This window comes from Branchiostoma floridae, chromosome 13 (assembly GCF_000003815.2).
Source record: "Branchiostoma floridae strain S238N-H82 chromosome 13, Bfl_VNyyK, whole genome shotgun sequence".
NCBI classification, from domain to species: Eukaryota; Metazoa; Chordata; class Leptocardii; order Amphioxiformes; family Branchiostomatidae; genus Branchiostoma; species Branchiostoma floridae.
Window position 1 is genome coordinate 1479060 of NC_049991.1, and position 20779 is coordinate 1499838.

Here is a 20779-nt window from a genome sequence, read left to right on the forward strand (position 1 = left end):
ATGTTGGGACAAGAAAGGTATTTCTCTTGTTTTCCCTATATATATTCATGTGGGATTTAAAAAAAAAAAATTGCTGTATAGACCAAAGAAAATGGCATTTAAATCAACCAGACTTTCCATGGGGATAGGAGTAACTTATTTTGCTGCTGAATTGCAGTATGGAGTGTGAAGGCTACTCTCCAAGCAGTAGTTAGGTTCTGACTTATTTAGAGTATTTTTAGGCTTTTTTGTGGGGGTTTCCATTCTGTCAGACATTCCCATGGCTTGGCAACAAATAGAAAACCAGACAAAAAGCTTTAAAAAGGGTACAGCGACTTTGTTTTGTGGCTGACATATGTGAGGGAAAAAAACGAGAAAATCCTAAAAAATGCTGCTCTTCCATGGGACTAAACATCTAGTACATTTTAATTCCAGCTTGTCTTACATGTTTGCCGACTGCAAGACTAAGAGCCAATCACCACCATTTTAGTAATGTTTTTATTACCATTCTTCTTTACATGCCCTGACCATGTCAGGGCATGTAAAGAGCCGATTCTCTGCCAAGCATAAAATTTGGGGATGTTATTAGTTCACATGTGGCCATTTTTTTCGGTACAACAGGCAAAATTAATGTGACAGTTAAGTCAATGTGGTCTGAAGAGCGTTCAAAACCAGTCGGAAACTAACCTCTGCTTGGAGCGTACAGAAGACCATGGATCTTCTCTGTAGAAAACAATCATTATGTAGTTGAAATGACCATCCACTTATTAACCGTTGGCTTAGAAACGATAAGCATGGCTACCAAAGGTGTTGTGTTATGCATTGATAGTACGTGTACTATTAAACATTTATGAAGACTTGAATAAAGAGCAACTACAGTCGGTACAAAAATGTTCTATGAAACAACACACATGTCCACAATGATGTCCGTAAGCATTTTATTCCTCAAGCCGACACATCCTTACTTAGTCACAGGCTAGTCCATCTTAAAACCTTCTTGGGTATAAAAAAAAGTCCATAACTCTTTTGTGTGTATACCATGCTAGACAATAGAATGTACAACGGAATGTAAAAGAACAGCTCTCAAATATTACTTTTTAACAAACAGTTTGGAACTGCAAGGCTGATTTTTCTCCATGAACTGGCATGATTTGCAACTGGTTTATATATCTTTTTACTGAAGAAAAAGTCGCATCTTTACAAAAATAATTCTGGACAAATAAAACCAGAGGGCATGATGCAATCACTTACATTCTTACTTTTTTTTTCTTCTCTTTTCTTAAACTCCACAAAGTTGTAGTATGCAGGAACCATAAAAAAAAACACTGTAGAATTGAGATCTTGAGATCCTTTTCCGTAGAGTACTCCTTTAAGAAAAGACATATACAGACTTTCAAAACTATAAGTTGCTTACACCTCTGTTACAAACTTGTAAGCAGGATTTTAGCCAGGATCCATCTTTCTGTCCTTCGATGAAATTTTGACGATGGAGACGGACAAACATTTTGTCCATTTGTTCTTCTGTGACAGACAAAAATTGTTATGTTGAAATAGGTCTACCAGCAAAACTTGCCCCTCAAAATAGAAGAAATTGTGTTTGGGGGATCTAGATGTCAAAATTTTCCCGGGATAGTATGCCCAGAACCCTTCTAGGATCATCACACCTTTGACAGGATTTCCAATCAAAATCCAGGGTAAGGAACAAATTTCAGGCTGGCTAAAACACTGCATGTAAGACTATAATACACCCTGTGCTAAGTGTGGTGCGCGTGTGGCGGACATATTGTGTGCGTGTCAGTCGGTCTAGATGAGGAGACGTTCGATGGCTTGCTGCACAGTGGTGATCTGGGACTTCAGCTGAGATCCCTCGTTGATCGTGACGGAGGCCGCGATCACGGGGCGGGAAACACCGCAGGCACGCCCTAGGGCTGACAAGAGTACAGATAATAGTATAACATTAGTTTACGTAAATTGAGAACTTTGATCTGCTGCATAAATTTTGAAACAATGTACTTTTCTTCAACACAAGGAAATGTAGGTAACTCGAGGAGGCAAATGTAAGTAACTTGAATTTTCAGTAGTTCTTACGTTAATCTTTGATTACTTTGAGCACATTGACTGATGAATCGTATTTGCCTGGTAAGCAATATCAGCTCTGTCTCAGTTGAGTCATTCGAGTGTCAGATATGGCATCCTTTACTCCCCTCATGAAGAAATCCATTGAATTAATTTGCTTTAATTTATACCTTTCAATGCTGTCAAAAGCCTATCATCCTTCAATTCTACAATGATTTACATGTCAATTTTGACTACACACATTTTATGTACAATCTACTATGTTTGAACTGTTTTCTGACAACATAATTTTGCATGGAAGATTTCAAAACCTTGCTATACCTCAAACTTTCTGATGTCATGCTCCTATACATGTACTACAATATCATAGAACAATGCTAAACTTTCTTCCAACACAAAGGTATACCAAATTTTCAACGACCACTATGGCCTTCTTCAGGATCCATACTAATGACATTTACTACCAACACAGATGAGCTCCCATAGTACTTTCTCGTCTATCCTTTGCACAACTTCTAGATTATGAGTAAGTAGAGGATGTGCTGACTGTCTCACCTTGCTTGGACCTGACAAACACATAGGGCACATTCTTGTCCTCACACAGCAGAGGTAGATGTAGGATGATCTCCAGGGGTTCTGTGTCTGCTGCCATCACGATGAACTCAGTGATACCTCGGTTCAGGGTCTTCGTGGCTGTGATGAAAAATAAACACGTCAAAAGGGACCCCTTTCCATTCATAGCACCATAACAAAATGCAGTAGTATTACAATTTCTGCCTCAATTTTGCCCAACTTGCCCTTGTTTGGAAAGTTTTTGCTGGTATGGATTTTCAGGAACTTTGAGTTGCTTAATTCTATGGTGTTAGGCAGAAGCAATTCTGTAGACATCATGTTATGAGGACCTTCTATTGACGAATGTGACAAAACAATAGGACACTCCTACTCCCTTTCTTTTTACATCTCATTTATTGATACCAGTAATTTCTAATAATAAATGTTCTGATAAAAGGTGTCCAAAAAAACTGACTCCATATAATATTACATCTGAGAGGAATCTATTCCTTTGTGACAGTTGAATCATCATTATAGCCGTAATACAGAACATCTGTGAAAACTATCAGGTAGGAAAACCTCAGGGATTGAAATACTTTTTTGGGGCTACATGCAAAATTGCAAGTTGGCAAAAATTTTACGTGCAATTTGAAAAATTTACGTGCAAAATACAACGAGTCTATACTGCAATGTTCTAGCCAGCATCCATCATTACATCCTATGGCGGAATTTTTCTGCTCAGGACAGAAATTGGCGCAGGAAACTATAGACAAAACTTGAAATTTTGGAAATATACCCACATAATCAGCATGTTAGTTTGCAGCAAAGCCAAATTAATTTATGACACCTACTGACAACCGGTGACGATTCTCGTTAAAGGCAACATGGCCTCAGTATTTTTACTATAGGCCAGGTATTTTCAACATGCAAGATTGCAAGTTCAGAATATTTTTCTGTGCATATCTTAAAAATTATGTGCAAATTGCAAGTTAAGTACATGTGTATGTGTATTTCGAACCCTGAACCTGATAACAAGGTTCTTCATTCTCAGCCAGGATCTATGTACAATCAACAGCCAACATTTGAGAAAAGTCCTGAGGAAGGTAACAGATGGCCACTGAAACATTGGCTGTGGAATGTTGTGAAGAAAGAACCTTGTTATCCAGCTTGCAGAATAGTTTATGTTTGATCATCCACTTGCTTTCCTGTAATTCTAACATAAGGTAAGCAAGTAAACTTTATGGATGACATCCTCTGCAGACTGCAAAAATAGTGCGATAGGGCGAAAAAAAACAAGATGGGTGAAAAAAACAAGATGGCTACATTTTCATAAATAGGCACCATAAAGTTGTGATGACTGTTATACAAAGAATTAAAGGGACAAAACATGGTATCTTAGCCAACAATGCATTAATTCCTGTATTTAAGACATGTACTGGTGTGGTAAAAGTGACACTAGTGTGGTAGACTGGCATCACCAACAAATTGGTAACCACACTCATAGGTTCCATATTGGTGTCACTTTTACAACTTGAACTATCCAATAAGTTTCATTTCTACAACTACAGCCCTGGGTACCTCGCTAGTGTCACTTCTATAAGTACAATTATTAGGCCACAATACAATATATTTGCTCATTTTGGTACTTTATGGTCATGTTGACCATCCCTGCAGAAGAAAAAAATTCTTGTTTTTTTTCTGAAATCAGGCGAAAATTAATGCGCGCGCTGATGTCATCCATAAAATTTACTTGCTGTGGCCTAAGCACTATAACTATAAGTGTGTCCCTACCCTCATTAGCCCCCTTCCTAAGCTGTTTGTAGTTGGCAGCCTGCTGCACCAGGTCCAGGATCTGGGTAGTCAGCTGGGCATCAGCCAGGGGGTACGCCTTAGGGTTCACCTCAGCCTAAAAATAACATGTACAAAAAAACAGTCAGCTTTTGCCTTTCTCTCTCATTTCGAGACTTTTACATTGTTTACAGAGTTAGGCAACTAGGAGAAGAAAGCTGAAAATATAATGATTAAAGTAGCATTATTGAGGGGAAAATGTGTTACAAAGGTGCCACAATTTCACCCCAGCATGCTTCAATATTATATAGGCTACTACTTTCGTATACGATTTTGAATGTTCACACACCCAGTGTGATTGTTATTGTAGTTAGCTGGTAACATGTCCCTGAAATATAAATAAATACTGCTGCACAAGAACAGTTTACAAGTTTGTAGGGGCCTAGATCTTTGATTTGCTTTGCCTTTGTGGTCAAACGTTGGCCAGTTCACACTTTGAAAAAAAAAAAATCAAACTTTATTCAAAGTGTGAACTGGCCAACACAAAAATTTTGGCCACGAAGGCAAAGCATGATTTTGTAAGAAATACAGTTTTACAGATTTATATTAAAGATAAAGTGAGAGTTTGTACTCACCTCAGTTGCTGCAGACTGTGGAAAGAAGTAGAAAGAAATTGTTACATACAAGACTTACACAAAGAAACATCATTCATATGTATCAGTCAGTAGAAGCCAGTTAATTGCACACCGGATAATCGCACACTTCTATTAATTGCACGAAATCCCCAAATCCCATAGTGGTGGGGTCCAGCAAAGCCTTCACAACATCATGATATGCCAATTTTTATAAATAATAAAATATAAACATTGAAACAATAAAATATAATATAATAATCTTTATTGCAAACTCATGCCCGAAGGCTAATTGCAGAAATACATGTATGAAAGTACATTGATGGTAATGATACAATAACAAAGTGGACATAGGGGTCAACAACTAGTGATACTTCTAATCTAAAATGAATGCTATTGGGTTTGATTTCTTTTCTGTATACAGTGGAGGATGAAATTTCCGACATTTTGGGAGACATATGCATTGGGTGGTGCTAACAGGAAGGCAGTTTTTTGTAGTTCGTTACGATGTGCAAAGCTGGGAAAAAATTTGTTAACTAGTTAATAAAGTGTGAACAATGTACAATATTTACATATTCTCTCGTTAACAGGTAATTGTTTGTATCTACCTCTTTCGACCTCTAACAATGTACAATATTTACATATTCTCTCGTTAACAGGTAATTGTTTGTATCTACCTCTTTCGACCTCTAACGTATGTGCGCTTACTCTGAGCTTACATATAGCTGATCTTACATCAAAGTCTTTGGTGTGTAGATAATTTTCCATAGTGTACACAGATTTGAGATGCTTATACAATCTTAGTTTACCAGTATCAACAGATAAATTGTGGAGAAAACTTTGAATGTACATGTCAGATAGCCTTCTTCTAAGTAAAGTACAAATATGTTGCCTGTCGAGGTCAGTGTTGTCGTTATTCCAAATAAAGGACAAGCCGCTATTGTTAAGTATTTCTTTCACATGAGATAACAGATTTTTCTTGTTGCTATATATATTAAGCATATGTTTTTGATATAATAATGCGTCAGCTTGCAGTGGATGTGTATTGGTATCTAGTTGTCTAAGCCTTAACCAGTATTTGACTAAGCGAACCGATATGTCTATGTCTAGAGACAGTCTACCGAGTTCAGCTTTACATGCTGCATTGCTTGCGTTTCTGTGTACACCAAGAATGTTTTTACAGAAGCGATTGTGGACATTTTCTATCGGGCAGTTGGCATTATGAGTTAACATTTATATAAACATTGAAACCTTCGGTTTCTGAACATCATCTTTTGACTGATACCCTTTAGGATGCATAACTACAGCATGCCCCTGATCAAATGCTACAGTCGAAGACAAAAATTTTATAGCTGTCCCCCTCCCCCTTTCACCATGCGCAAGCACGTGTGAGCGTTGCGCCGGTTTGGGCGGCGACTTTTCAACAACAGCTTGGGAACTATTTTGGACGCACTGTGACCCAAAAATTGTACTTATTGATCACAAATATATATTCTTACCATGGCGAGTTGTTTTTGCGATGCAGGTGTTGCTAAAATGTCAGAAATCGAGGGAAATTAAGCTTCGTCCTCTCAGCTGACGCCTCACGGAGGACTCTGCAGCGACGCACAGGAAACGGAAATGAGCCTATGGAATGGGCTACTCTGAGAAGAGGGGCGTTAATATAGTTACAAAGATAACAATTTTATTGATATCGATACATTTGACATCCGAAAGATAGAGTAGTTACAAAATATACATAAAATATTTATCAAACTTCTTTTATCTATAATATTAGAACCAGAATATAATTAGATAATGGTAGATAAATATGAGTTCTGCAGGATTTTTGGTTTCTTCTACTTTATCAAATCCCTTCTAACAACAACAGAACGAAAAGATATGATGATGATTATTACATATATCAATTACCCACAAAAACACAACAATTGAGAATTAAAAAAGAAATGTGTATTTCTAAGGACTTTTATGTTATTTTGATTGATACATCAAGAATAAATGAGTAATGCATTAGCTACTTTGCGTTTTCATGTTATGTTCGCGCCATTTTCATCTGGAGCTCATTTGTGCCTAGCCTGTCGACAGACAGAAATTTTTTCAGCTTTGGGTAATATTTGCGAGTCAAATTTGGCACCACAATTCTGAATTTCAATTTTTTGAGCTTTTAAATCGTCCATAAGTGTGAACCTGAGGCAATATTCGCCTGTCGCGAGCTAAAACGTGAGGTATTTGAAGTGATACAAACGGCTGCAGACGACAGCATCGGATTTGTGCCGAAGCTAGCAGACGACATTTTGTGACTGACGACCCTCCGCCTCTTGTTTTGATTTTCTGAACAGTTTTTGACAAAAAGAGTGATAAAGATGATGCAGCAGGATCAAGTAGTGGAAGAACAACTACAAAATGAGGACGATGATGTAAGTTTTCTTTGCCTCTTTACTATTTCTTTTCCGTTTTACAAACTGCTGTTCTTCCAGCGTGATTTGTGAACAAAAATGCATCCAGTGAGATCCATGAATATCTGTCAAGCAGAATTTCTAATGTCTACGTTTTACACAAATTTTATGTATTCTCGTATGTTTGTTTGTCTTATATCAATTCTTTTTTACTTGTGTACTCGTGTTTGTTTCACCCCTGTGAAAATGGAGGTATTGACTGAGGTAATTGAGGTGTGTATGTTTGTTTGTCTTGGTGTGTGTCTGCAATTATTTGAATATTGTAGAGTGAAATGATGTGATGGTAGCCTCCATGGCAGGCTCTCTGGGGCCTTTTCCCGTCTTTTCTTGACTCATAATACACTATTGTTGGCCATTTCTTTTCTTTTCACTTATAAAAAAAAAAAAGACAGAAAAAGGCCCCAAAGAGCCTGCTATGGAGGCTAATGTGATGGTGTAACCAGAGACTGGCAGGATGGCTAATGGCCTGGGTCCAAAGTTGTTCTCAGCAGGCTGACAGAATTCAGTAATTGGCAATTTTATTTTGTCTTCTATTTCCTGCTATATTAATGCATGTCTTTTACAAGTGGGAAAATGCATGAACAGAATCGACAAGAAATTTACAAAACATGAAGGTATGATTTTTAACTTGTTGTTATTGCAGGATTCCTTCTTCCAAGACATTGACATGCTGCAGAACCAGGGCATCAATGCTGCAGACCTGAAGAAACTCAAGTCTGCAGGAATCTGTACCATCAGGGTAACTCCACAGTCTTTACATCTTCATTCAAAATGTGCTAAATATGGTAATCTTTTCAGAGTGTTTTATTTTTTGTAATAGACAGGAGTGGAATTACTCAATACATGTATACTTACCATTGTCATGCTACAGGGTATTCAAATGACCACAAGGAAGAGACTTTGCAACATCAAGGGCATATCAGAGGCCAAGATGGACAAGATCAAAGAAGCAGCTGCTAAATTGGGTGTAAGTAAGGAAGTTGTATTGAAATTTAGTCGGATATCGAATGTCTCTAATCTTCGTCTTCACAATTAATAAGTTTTTTTCGTAGGATAGTAAGGCTTGAAAGAGATATTTTTTAAACAATGGATCACAATGTTTTATCCACATGATTGGATAATTGGTTGCAAAACATCATATGCAGGGATCGAAATACTTTTGTTTAGCTACTTGCAAAATTGCAAGTTGGCAAAAATTTTACGTGCAATTTGAAAAATTTACATGCAAAATACAACTAGGCGGCGATCCTGACGAGGATCGCTAGCTTGAATCGGCGAATTTTTATTACATCTAGTATAGCTACCGGAGAAAGTTACCGACAGGGAAAACAAGGAAGGAAAAGGAAAGACGTCCATATGCCGTTCTGTCTAAGAGTAGGGTGTCTAATTCCTCAGTATTTTTACTATAGGCCAGGTATTTTCAACATGCAAGATTGCAAGTTCATAATATTTTTACGTGCAAATCTAGAAAATAATGTGCAAATTGCAAGTTAAGTATGTGTATTTCGAACCCTGATATGTATATTATTTCAGCATTCTGGTTCTAGATATCTTTTACCCTCTATTGTTTTTTCTTTCCAGGATGCAGGTTTCATGACAGCTCTTGAGTACAGTGACCGAAGGAAGACAGTCTTCAAGATTCAGACAGGCAGCTCAGAGTTGGAGTAAGGACCAAAGAAATATTCTTATGAAAAAAAATTACATGTAATATGATGTACACTTTATGAAGTGCTTTGTGATTAGAAAACTTGATCCAATTATAGTTTGGGCAAAAACATTCATGTCATTATTTAATAATTGCTGTGGTTTGCCTCCATTGTTGTAGGGTAATATCTAAATCTAATAAGATATTTATGCTCAGTAATTATTGTTGATATTGCAGCAAACTTCTTGGCAATGGCATTGAAAGCATGGCCATAACTGAGGCATTTGGAGGTAAGTGGTTTGATATATTAGAATACTAGTAAGCATTGAATATGTATGGGATAGTCAGGAGATTAAGTGATCTAGATCTTAAGGATCAGTAATGATTATATCTGTAGATGTAGACAATAACGGATTTAAAGGTATGCTACGGAGTATTTGAACAAAACAAAAAGTAGCTTTTCCTACTTTTTCTTTACATTGTTAGTTCAATTAACCCTATAGCATTGCATACCAATATTCAGGGAGAGATGCTGCGGCATCATTGCACCAAATAAGCATTATAAAAATTGTGATCTTCCAACAAACAGATGGGCACAGGCCTGGCCACTGCCTGGCTGGTGTTCCTTATCAGCCTGGCCTCCCAGTGGGGGGCCAGTTGACAGTTTCCTCTTAGTACAGTAGATTAGATTTCTGTACAAGGTTTCTTGCTCTGATGATTGAATAAACCACCATAACTAACAGTCTATGTAAGCAATAATCATCTGTGTACTGATTTTTTCTTGCTTGTAGAGTTCAGAACAGGAAAAACACAACTGTCACATACTTTGTGTGGTGAGTGAAGTTTTGTTTCCATTCGTTTTCAAATTCTAATTTACCTGTGTCTTCCAAGCTGCATTGACAACATCCTTATACATGTATATTAGTGTACTTGAAAGTCTTAATTCAAGAAAAATTTAGAACATTATATCTCCCAAAGACTAAAATATTAAATGCTTTGCCAATGTTTTCATTTGTAAGTTGTTTTTAGCAACAGTGATGTCCACTGCTAGTCACTTTGGTTGACGATGACTTCTTGTTTCAGTGTCATGTCAACTACCAGGACCAGGTGGCTATTCTGGAGGAAAAGTTGTGTTCATTGACACAGAAAACACATTGTATCCTTCTGTTACACTTGGCAATCTATTCAATATACAGTGTTCAGGAAACAAAGTTTTGCTAAGATAGAAAGGAGAGGGTGCTTAGACCACAGATCTTTTAAAATCTAAATGTACATTCAATTTGGTTGTATTTTTTTAAAACCACCCCAATATGTTTAGATAAATTTTTTGTATTGTTTTCTTTGTAGTGTTGCTTACACATGTACTCAATAACTCCTTTTATTTTCTGGAGAATAACAAACTATGTTGGATATGTTGCCTGATCCTTGACCAGCTGTAACAGTCGTCCTGACCGTCTGAAACCCATCGCTGACCGCTTCAACCTGGACCATGAGGCCATGCTGGACAATGTGCTGTATGCCAGAGCATACACAAGTATGGCTTGCTTGAAGGAATTCACAATGCATTCTAGGTTTTACAAAGTAGTAAATGTTCTTATCATAGTGACCTTTCCATAAGTATTGACAATAGAATACTTCTTCAGATCAGTATGTTAAATATTTGTATTTGCAATTCAACAGGTGAACACCAGATGGAGCTGTTGGATTATGTGGCTGCCAAATTCCATGAGGAACCAGGGGTTTTCAAACTGCTGGTAACTTCAGAGAATAGTTCACTTAATGTGTTCACTCTTGTACAGCATAATTTCTTTCACAAACGAAGGAGAAAATATTTTTAGAAATTATTAGTATTATCAACTGACATGGTGCTGAAGTGCCTTCCATTGAGTGTTTTACCCTAGAAAACTTTTTATAGCTTTATCCGCCAACCTTATTGTCAATCAGTTGCATTTATCATAATATTGCAGTGAATGAAATGCCATTGTTGCTCTGGTTACTGTAAAATTAATGCATTTGCTTTCACAGAAGAAAGTAGGAGTGAAAATTAGGTTTTGAATTTAATGATTTAAACAATTCTGTACCAGTAGTAGATAAAGGCAACCTAAGCAATATTAGCCTGAAACAAAGTTTTTGATTGTTCAGATCGTTGACTCCATCATGGCCCTGTTCCGTGTGGACTTCAGCGGGCGTGGTGAGCTGGCCGACAGACAACAGAAACTGGCACAGATGTTGTCCAGGCTTCAGAAGATTTCAGAAGGTAAAAATGATTCAACAGTTGATAAGTATTATTTCTCAACCAAGGGTTGTGATAGCAGAATTGTTATATTTTGTTTACTCTAAACTGTGAATATGGTTTAAATTTATAGTTTTTTTGCAAAATAAATTGACATGTACTTTTGACTTAAAACAATTCATTTCTTATCAGGAGTCTATTGTAAGAGTTTAAACATTGCTTATTATAATATTAAAAAAAATATATTGTATTTTTGAAGAAGAAAATCCGTCTCCTTTCAGAATACAATGTTGCAGTGTTTGTGACAAACCAGATGACAGCAGACCCAGGAGCTACCATGAGGTAACTTTTCATCATTACACTATGGAATACCAAGGAGGTTTTATCTTGGGAATACATACTGTGATGTTTAGACTAAAAACGCGAGAAAGGTAAATCTATTGTGTATTGACTACTCTACAGCAGTCCTCTCAAATAGGTCCAATATTGACAATGTTTGCTGTCAAGTAGGGCTGGGTATCGGTACAGTGTACCGGTACAAAACCGGTTTTTCTTATTGGACCGGTCCAGAAAAACCGGACCTGAAAAAACTAGGTGGACCGGATGTTGGACCGATTAGAAAATTAACAGATTATTTTATCAGGCATTCACAAGTTTTGGCGCTTGCAGGTGGAAGAAAATAACAAGAGTGAAGTAGAATAGAGTTTATAGTAATTTCTACCACGTTTTACAGCCAATCGTACAGGTGCAGTTAGCGTTGAAGGATTTTAAAACGCCAGTGTAAGTCTAATACTCCACCAAATAGATCTCTTTGTAGTGAAGAGGACCATTGATATGAGTCATACTGCATCAGGTCCAGGTTCAGGTCCGGACCTGGACCTGATCCTTTGGACCTGTACCTGAATTTTCTGTACCGGTACCCAGCCCTACTGTCAAGTGTGCATTATGATTAACATTTTGTTGGAAGGTATTGTAATGGCTTTGCAATCATGGCCAATCCATCTAGTATGCATTGTGTCTTATAACAGTTTCCAAGCAGACCCAAAGAAGCCCATAGGTGGGAATATTCTGGCGCACGCCTCCACTACCCGCATCAGTCTGCGGAAAGGTAGAGGGGAGAACAGGATTGCCAAAATCTATGACAGGTTAGTACCAAAAGGTCAAGACAACACTTATTTGGTTTCCATTCAGATTTTAGAAAACTACTACTGACCAAATAGTGTGTTACGATGTGTCAGTTATGTTACATGTAAGTCACATTTTCTTCAATGAAGTTGCTACAATGTAACAGAAGGGAGCTCAGAGAAAAGGTTATAAAAATGCTGTTTCTTTCAGCCCTGACATGCCTGAGTCGGAGGCCACCTTTGCCATCTCCAATGGAGGCATCTGTGATGCAAAGGACTGATGAATATACCTCTGAGAATGATCCTGTCCCTCTCACACTAATAGATATTCATTTGGACAGTATTTTAAGCATAAAATGAGTTTTTACTGGTTAACGTGATATGAATTGTCATGGTTTGTTATTACAATATTTGCTCCTTTGGCTGCAATATGCATTAGATATTCATGATTGTCAAATTACTCTGTAGGAAAAAAATCTGGAAGCTTTCTTCTTACTAGAAATTGCATCACGACTCTTAAAAGTTGACTTCCAGTATCCCAGCTGTTTGTAAATGGACTAACTGTTTGAAATTTCTGTTACAAAAGATATTACATTGTCTACATTCGCATTTACTATATATAATGTAAAAGAAAGAGTAATAGGATGTTGTAAAATGTTATATTTACTACTCGAAAAATATTTGGATTATCAAATAAATAATGATACAACACAGATATCCCACTATATCTTTTATTTGTCCTTTCATTCCACAATAAAAGGAACATCTCAAATCATAACCTCTACTTTCCCCCATAAGACATGCACACCAACCCTTTACAAACTTATAGAATACATAGAAAAATAAAGGTAGCATTTCTCTTGAAATGGATGGTTTTGAACCACAATCTGCATGCATATAAACACCATGAACCAAGCAGTATCTTTGTAGAGGACACCCAGGGTCATACACATATATCTCTAGCTGCACTGTCTGTATACTATAATAGTACACGTATGTATTAAAATTCTCAGTTTTCAAGCTCACATTGTCAGATTGGCTTCTAAAGGTTTTGCGGTCTGGTAACTAAACGTCTGATCCAAATGCACGAAATGCTTTTCAGTAACATTTGATCCCAATGGGCAAAAGCAAAGCAAATTAACCAGATAGCGCAGATAGCTTATGTACACATATTTTGATATTGCCAACACATTGCATGCATGTATCAAATAATTTTACAGCTTAGATCTCCAAGAGATGAATACCAAAATTGTACTGCATGTTAGGACATATTTCCACAGTTTTAAAATTCACTGCAGTGCTTAGTTCTCCTTTCTCTCTGTTCCTCTTTATGATAGTCACACAAAGGTGCATGGGCAAAGCACATCTTTGGATCTTTATAAGGATGACTTATTTCCTATGAAAGCATTGTTCAACATATAATTTGGACTAAAGGCACTTACGATGGAAGATACTGTCTGCTCCTTTCTTACAAATAAATAGTAAGTTTCCAGCCACACAAAATGTGGTGATAAAAAACTTGTACATGTAGATAAAACTATAAGCGGACAAGTGATAATAGAGGACAAGAACCTGAGTCAAAACAGATTGGTTTCTTCTTTCCAATCTACAGAGAATGTGGTGATTTGGTATAGGAATGAATGACTATTGACTTGATGTATCATAGTTTTGTTGTGCTGTGATATAATGTATTTCTGCTTTAAGCAAATTTGAATCTTTTGCTTTCTGAAATATATAACAGTTACAAACAATGGACACGTACTTTTAACCATTTCTTCCCCATTACTTAAAACTAGAGTAATTTAGTGTATCCTCAAACATTTAGAAAATATCAAATGAAAGACTTTCTCATAACATAGGTATATCTTTTCCCCCAAATATAAAATATAAATAACTCCCAGAATACATTCGATTGCACCATAAACAAAACATATTTCACACGCCCAAAATACACTTCACGAATTCCAAAAATAGTAACTGTATCTTTTCACTTTGTTATGTGTGATTTGAACCCAGAATCAAAACGAATTCATACTTATAAACCTTCTTTGTTCAAACATACCAGTACCAGAAGTAATTTTCACAGCTTCTCGATGCCATTGTACATATCAAATAGCACTTACAGTTACATAAACAGAGTTGACAAAAGACTTTGTCATCCTCTCATGTCAAGCAAGTAATCTCTTCACATTTGTATCCCCATCTATTGACTATGGACCTAGAATCTGGCAAGAGAGAGTTTTTGCTATTGAAGACATCTTTCAGTGAGACTACTTTCCTATGTCGAGTTGTGTAAAAACTATGGGTTCTCTAACTCTGTTGTGGCAAGACTTGACCTCTGTTGACCTTACTTCTGTAGGATGCCATGAACTCTGAACCTGTAGATGCAGGTGTAGTCTGGGTTGCCATGGTTACTGAGGATGCGTAGCTCCACAATCGGGTATGGCTTAACATCAGTGGCCTGTAGGGGTGCAAGGATGTGGCATCAGTAACTGGTTCAAAACTGACAGTTACACAAGCCAAGTGCTACTTAATACAATTATTGTAATACTTCAGAGGATGGTCAGATTTTTTTAAATGATACAGCAGTATCTTGCCATCAAGATATGAAACAGGAAGATTGCCTGAATCTGAATTTTAAAAAAAAGGACCTTCCTATAAAGAATATTAGATGGTGATGCAATTGAAACACAAATAATGAGGTCCCCCTACCTGAACAGGAAAGTACTGCAGAGGATCTGCATTGTCATCATACGTGTAGTTTCCCAGCAGGTCTCCTTCAGGCTGAGACTCGTCCTCCAACCCCTGGGCAACAATTTGGACAAACTGTTACCATCAAGAAATTATAACTCTACATGTACCTCTTAGCGGTAGCTGTCAAAGTTAGCTGGCTTTCTAAATAGTTCAATAACAATGGGTAACCATCACAACACAATATTATCAATTTTCAGCTCTGATCCTAAACTCACATAAACAGTGAAGTCCTTTGGTGCACTGTCGATTTGACCGGTGGGAGACAGTGACTTGGGGATGTGCTCCAGTGAGAATGATGTTGGCCTGACCACTCCGGACAGCTGAATGACCATGTAACCCTCGCTGCCTCGGAAGGCCCAGCAGTTGCCTGGATGGACATCAGGCTGGAAACAAGATGCAAAACTTAAATTAAGAGACCAATTAGCACAACCATTAATGAGTTGAGTAATTATAGTAAATGCACTACTCAGTATTATGCATACATGTAGTTCAGTGGTTAGTGAAACTCAGCCGCCAAGCCACGTAGTAAATCGAACACGAATCGAACCGTTTTTATTTGCAGTTCGAAGTGTTCCGCGGTCCCTAGCAACGTCGTTGCTAAGGAAAGGCTTGTCGCGTGACAGTTGGATGAAATTTCACCCGACTTAAACAGCTGTTTTAAACCTATTTGGCGGCCATTTTACAAAGATTGCGTTATATGTACAAGAAGGGAACACCATGTGCTCTCTGTATAAACCGTTTTGGGGGGATTTTACGGCAATTAAAGTTAGTTTCATGGTCATATTTGTTACATAGTAAAATTAGCAAAATGGCAGTGCCGTACGGGGCAAAAAGTTCGACGAATTTCACATTGACGGCATTTGCATTACGCCCTCGATTCCATCTTTAATGACTAGTGAATTAGCTTTGTGGAATCTTCAACTACAACTCATGTAAAGGTCCTGTTGGTTTGAAATTTGGAAAGTTTTGAAAGTCCATGTCTATCGGGGTCACCTTATCGACTGTTTTACGGGCAAATATTGCAAGTTGTTGGTGTAGCTGATTCGAGTACAGCTGGCTTTTTAACACAAGTTGCGGTACCGATGCACATCTCCGGTATTGTCAGAGGACGCATGCGGAATAAAACAGTGTTGAGACGGACTGAATTAGCAAATGCTACATTGGTCTTACGGCAACTAGGACGCAAATACGGCGGTGCGTGTCTGGCGCGGGCTCCGTGGAACGGGCGTTGACGCAAGGGCGGAAGCGTTCTTTTTTGAATGCCTCTGATGAGGTGCCCTCGCGCGAATGGGAAAAAAGCCTACGAAATGGATAGCATGCCATATACCGACTGAAAGAAGAGAATTCGGACAATTCTGTGCACTAAATTTTCCGTTTATTTTCAAATCTGTCACAAGATAAAAAAGCGTTGGAAATTGCACTAAAATCAACTGATTTCAGGTTATAAAATCAAATGGATACAGCTAGACAAATCTGTTAAAAATCCAAAGGAGTGAAGTGAGAAGCTTTAAAGTTGTATATGCGATGAAATGTTGAATATACATAGTTGTAAACTCAAGCAGCAGGCTTTCTTGTGAGTAGTCCCAACGCCCGGGGGTCATGGAACGTAGAACTGTCCCAAAACGGCGCGCGGTTCGCTACGGTAGTCAGTTAGATCTTTTGAAGTTATATTTATATCATCTCGGATTGGCATATCAACTTGAAAGTTGGAATTTATATACGGGGGACCACTATTAACTTGGTTCTGGTCAAAGATTTGATATCTATGGGACGAAGACCTGTCCAGAGTCGATAATTCAAAGTCAAATCGGGCGCGTTCTATTCTGGAGTCAAAATTATGACATGACTCCGCGCGGATTGGCGGCATTTGCATTACGCCCTCAAAATCTATGATGAGTCTTATACCGACAGAAACTACAATGTTTGCTCTTTCTTGATGTCCCAAATTCCTGTTGGTTTGAAATCTACAACAGTTAAAAAATATGAGGGGAAATTACACGAAAATCACGAGATTTCGGGCCGTATTATTGACGGGAAAACGATAAACTATCAGTTCAAAAATCCACAGAGATAACAAATGAGTCTAAAATATTGTAAATAACTTGACATTAGTAAGATAAACGGTAATGTACTCTTGCGATAAGCTTTCTTGAAGGGGCTGTTGACGCCCGAAGTCATGGAACGGACTACTTTCTCTCGCGGAAGGAAAATAAAAAAGCCTCGAACTCTCCACGTGGCGTGTCGGCTGAACTGCCTCTGTACCAAGATGTTAACTTATGAGTTTGAATCGTGGCAGTTGTCAACGACATACACACTGCTCGAAAGGGTTGCAGTCCTTAGGACATGTTGTGTCAATTGTCAAAAAGAGCTAACCTAAGGAGGGGAATTTCCCTGGTAAAATGAACCTGTATACGTGTATACTGTACATAGCATCTGTCTTCTCTGTCATGACCAGGAGAAGATCAGCTCCTAACTGAGTTAAACTGGTTTGACATCACTTTCACTTGCAGGGCTCGAAATTCATTTTTGGGATTAGGTGCACTGGTGCACCCAGCTTAAAAGATTGGGTGCACCAAAATTTAAGTAATAACCTAATAGCAAAACCTAGTTACAAGCTATCAAATTCTTAAACAAGTAGCATGACAGACATTTTTGTTATCTGTCTAACAAATAGATGTCAAGAATATGATGTATACTGGTATACTTTGGTATCTTTACATACATAAATCTTAAAAAGAAAATATTTGGGTGCACCCTGCGCACCCACAGAAAATAATTGGGTGCACAGCTCCAATTTTGGGTGCACCCAGTATTTTGAGCCCTGACTTGTGTTTTGCGTGATCTGAACTCTTAATCTTGTGATCCTCAACTACTTTGACAATTGTTTGCTATGGATTAACATGTGCTACTGACCTGTATGACAGTTCTTGGGGAGTTGGTCTTGTACCAGAGAGGGATTCCCAGAATACTGAGCTGGGCAGACTTGGACTCGTAGGTCTCAGTACATCTCAGTGACAGGACGCTGCCACCTAATGTAGGGTAGGAAAATTCAAATCAAACATTCAAACATCAAATGCCTGTTGGTGAAAATACCTGGTTGAAGCCTGTTATATCTATAATGTTTTTCATTCCTTACCTGCAGATTCGAGAGCATGGTCCACCATACCAGTTTTGTCAGCATCATAGATACCAATGTGTTTGTTAACAATGGCTCTGATCCTCTGTAACAACAAAACATGGAAGTAGTGAAGAATTTTTACAAAACAGTAAGTTAGAATAGTAGACTAATTCTTATCCAGTATTTGATTAAAGAAGATATATCTGAAAACACAACAGCTAGAATTTTTCCTCTGTGGAAAAAAAGTCTTGCTGCAGCAACATGGAAAGGCAGTAGGGGGCCTATCATCACATCATTTCTTTATTTCACCTACATGTATGCCGAGCTGTATCCCAAATATCATACAGATTCATCCATGATCTCTTTTGTTATGCTGTTCACAGACATCAGGGTTGGACAAGTCCACTAGCCCGATTGTCCAGGGCAAGTGAAAGTGCTGATTGTGCAAGTGCATGTCCGACCCACTTGTCCGTTTGGGTATGTAAGATTTTTACACGACAGAGATTTTGATATACTTGTTACCGTTCACAGTCATAGCATCAAGCATTGGTCAACACAGAAAAATAGAGCCAACAATACAATAATTCCATTGATGGAATTGAAAATACTTAGACAAATGTCAATAAACGTCCGGACTAGTGAGAAGTTAGTTCGGGCAAGTAAATTTTCTATATATGTACTTGCCAGATAGGACAAATGAAGTTCAGAAAACTTGTCCAACCCTGGACATGCATACACGAACGCCTGAAAACATAAGATTGACATACCTCTTCATCCACTGCCACCTCCCCTGAACTGGTCCGGCTCACGCTGGTCTCCACCTTCAGTTTCTGGGAGACGTTCTCCGTCACCCTGGAGACGATGTCGCTCACCTTGCTGTCAAAGTCAGACTGACCCACAAAGCGAGATTTGAGCCAGCTGACCAGCGCAGACGAGTCCTCCTGGAGAGCCTGTTGGACAGTGATGGACAGCTGCTGCTCAATCTGGAAATGAGGAACAGCAAGTTATTTTTCAAGGTCATGACCATTTGTAGAAAAAAATAGTTTCATGTTGATGTGAACAAGTTTGATTAAAATAAACTGTCATCATTCACAACGAAACATGCTATTCCAGTGAAAACTACACAAAAACTATTGTAATTCATACATCATATTAGTCTGAAATGCTGTCTCCAGGACCTGCCTTGGGATGGAAATTTGCTTGTTGGGATGGTCCAAAATTTTGTCCCATCCATCCCAAAGTCTGTACTTCATGACATGAAATTGATGAAAATGTTTTTTTTGTAAGAAGTTACGAAAGTTAAGAAATTACAAATTCAGCAGCAAAAACTAACAACATGTGCTCCAAAACAATAAATGGGAAGGAAAAGTGGTAAGACTATTGATAATATCAAATCACACTAATAATACGTCAAAACTGCACTAAGATAGTGGTCCAGGAACAAAATCAAAAAGCAGAGCTGTGACAAGGGTGAGAAGCAGTAACTGACCAGTGAGATGTTCATGCTGTATTTCTTGAGCTCCTGATGGTACATATCAGACTGCTGTTGTACACGACCCAGCTCCATCTTAAGGGAGGCCAGCTCGCTCTCCAACCGATGGATGTGGTCTAACATGTCTGAAGATGTGCCCACTCCACCACTGCTCTCACTGAGGACACAGGAATCGTTAGGATACAGAGACTTCAAAGTGTTTAGCACAGAAAGCATTGTATCTTAGGCATGCCTACCATGGCTGTGAGGTAGAAATATAGTAGAGACAATTTTTTTGATTACAAGATGAGCTAAATAATGACATGCTGATACATTCTGAATATGCAAGAAAGATCAGGGATTCTTATAATGTTTGAACGCTAAGTCTGTGTAAAAATTTGCCAAAGACCAAAGGGTTTTCTACTGTGTCTCGTCATGTAATAATCAGTATCACCAATCACGTGACACGTGACAAGAAAATTCAAAGATGAGATATACTGGGTTGAGACAGAGATCGTCTTGAAAGCTCCCCAAGTAAACTGTTGAAACATTTTGTCAAGAGTTTATACACAGTGAACTCTTGTTAAGCACTGTATGTGGAAATGGACTAGTATAGACTATAGTCATATCTTATTTCTGACATTTCAGTACTTACAAGGTCTTCTTGTTGGATTTAACTACCCACACAGAGGAGCAATAAGGAACATTTCAACTCACACATTGATTTTCTGCTTGGCCTCCACAAGTTGCTTGGTCAGGTCCTGGAAAGATGACATGAACGCCATTAGAAACAATGCCAGCAAAGGAAGCCTCCACCATTCCTCTTTAACTTTTTAAAGGGGCAATCCACTCCACACGGGAGTGTTATTTTCCGATAGATATTCATTTTAGAAAGTAATAAATGCATACTACTTCACATTATACGATAAAGTACCCAGTTGCTCCACGTGC

General features: G+C 38.1%; 3 protein-coding genes across 6 annotated transcripts in view; 1 reads left to right on the top strand and 2 right to left on the bottom strand.

Moving 5' to 3' along the window:
* Positions 1-895: 895 nt before the first annotated feature.
* Positions 896-6696, bottom strand: LOC118429722 (NHP2-like protein 1). The gene is made up of 5 exons (XM_035840338.1): positions 6527-6696; positions 5031-5045; positions 4399-4513; positions 2611-2748; positions 896-1907 (listed from the first exon to the last, which is right to left on the bottom strand). The coding sequence occupies exons 1-5, from the start codon at positions 6527-6529 to the stop codon at positions 1783-1785; spliced, it is 396 nt and encodes a 131-aa protein (XP_035696231.1). The 5' UTR covers positions 6530-6696; the 3' UTR covers positions 896-1782.
* Positions 6697-7082: 386 nt separating this feature from the next.
* On the top strand, positions 7083-13433 carry LOC118429721 (meiotic recombination protein DMC1/LIM15 homolog). Its single transcript, XM_035840337.1, has 14 exons — positions 7083-7134; positions 7367-7444; positions 8127-8222; positions 8355-8450; positions 9065-9147; positions 9366-9418; positions 9920-9961; positions 10212-10284; positions 10571-10662; positions 10809-10882; positions 11271-11385; positions 11643-11703; positions 12390-12506; positions 12697-13433. Exons 2-14 carry the CDS (start codon positions 7391-7393, stop codon positions 12764-12766), a joined length of 1026 nt encoding a protein of 341 aa, XP_035696230.1. The 5' UTR covers positions 7083-7134; positions 7367-7390; the 3' UTR covers positions 12767-13433.
* Positions 13205-20779, bottom strand: part of LOC118429719 (SUN domain-containing protein 2-like) — a 31941-nt gene continuing 24366 nt past the window's right edge. For all 4 annotated transcript variants that reach the window (XM_035840336.1, XM_035840334.1, XM_035840335.1 and 1 more), the window contains 8 exons: positions 20546-20589; positions 19847-20006; positions 19125-19340; positions 18376-18460; positions 18153-18268; positions 15455-15622; positions 15198-15290; positions 13205-14946 (listed from right to left, as the gene is read on the bottom strand). In XM_035840336.1, coding sequence (XP_035696229.1) covers positions 14833-14946; positions 15198-15290; positions 15455-15622; positions 18153-18268; positions 18376-18460; positions 19125-19340; positions 19847-20006; positions 20546-20589 — 996 coding nt within the window. In that variant the 3' untranslated portion in view covers positions 13205-14832. The remainder of the gene's footprint in view (positions 14947-15197; positions 15291-15454; positions 15623-18152; positions 18269-18375; positions 18461-19124; positions 19341-19846; positions 20007-20545; positions 20590-20779) is intronic.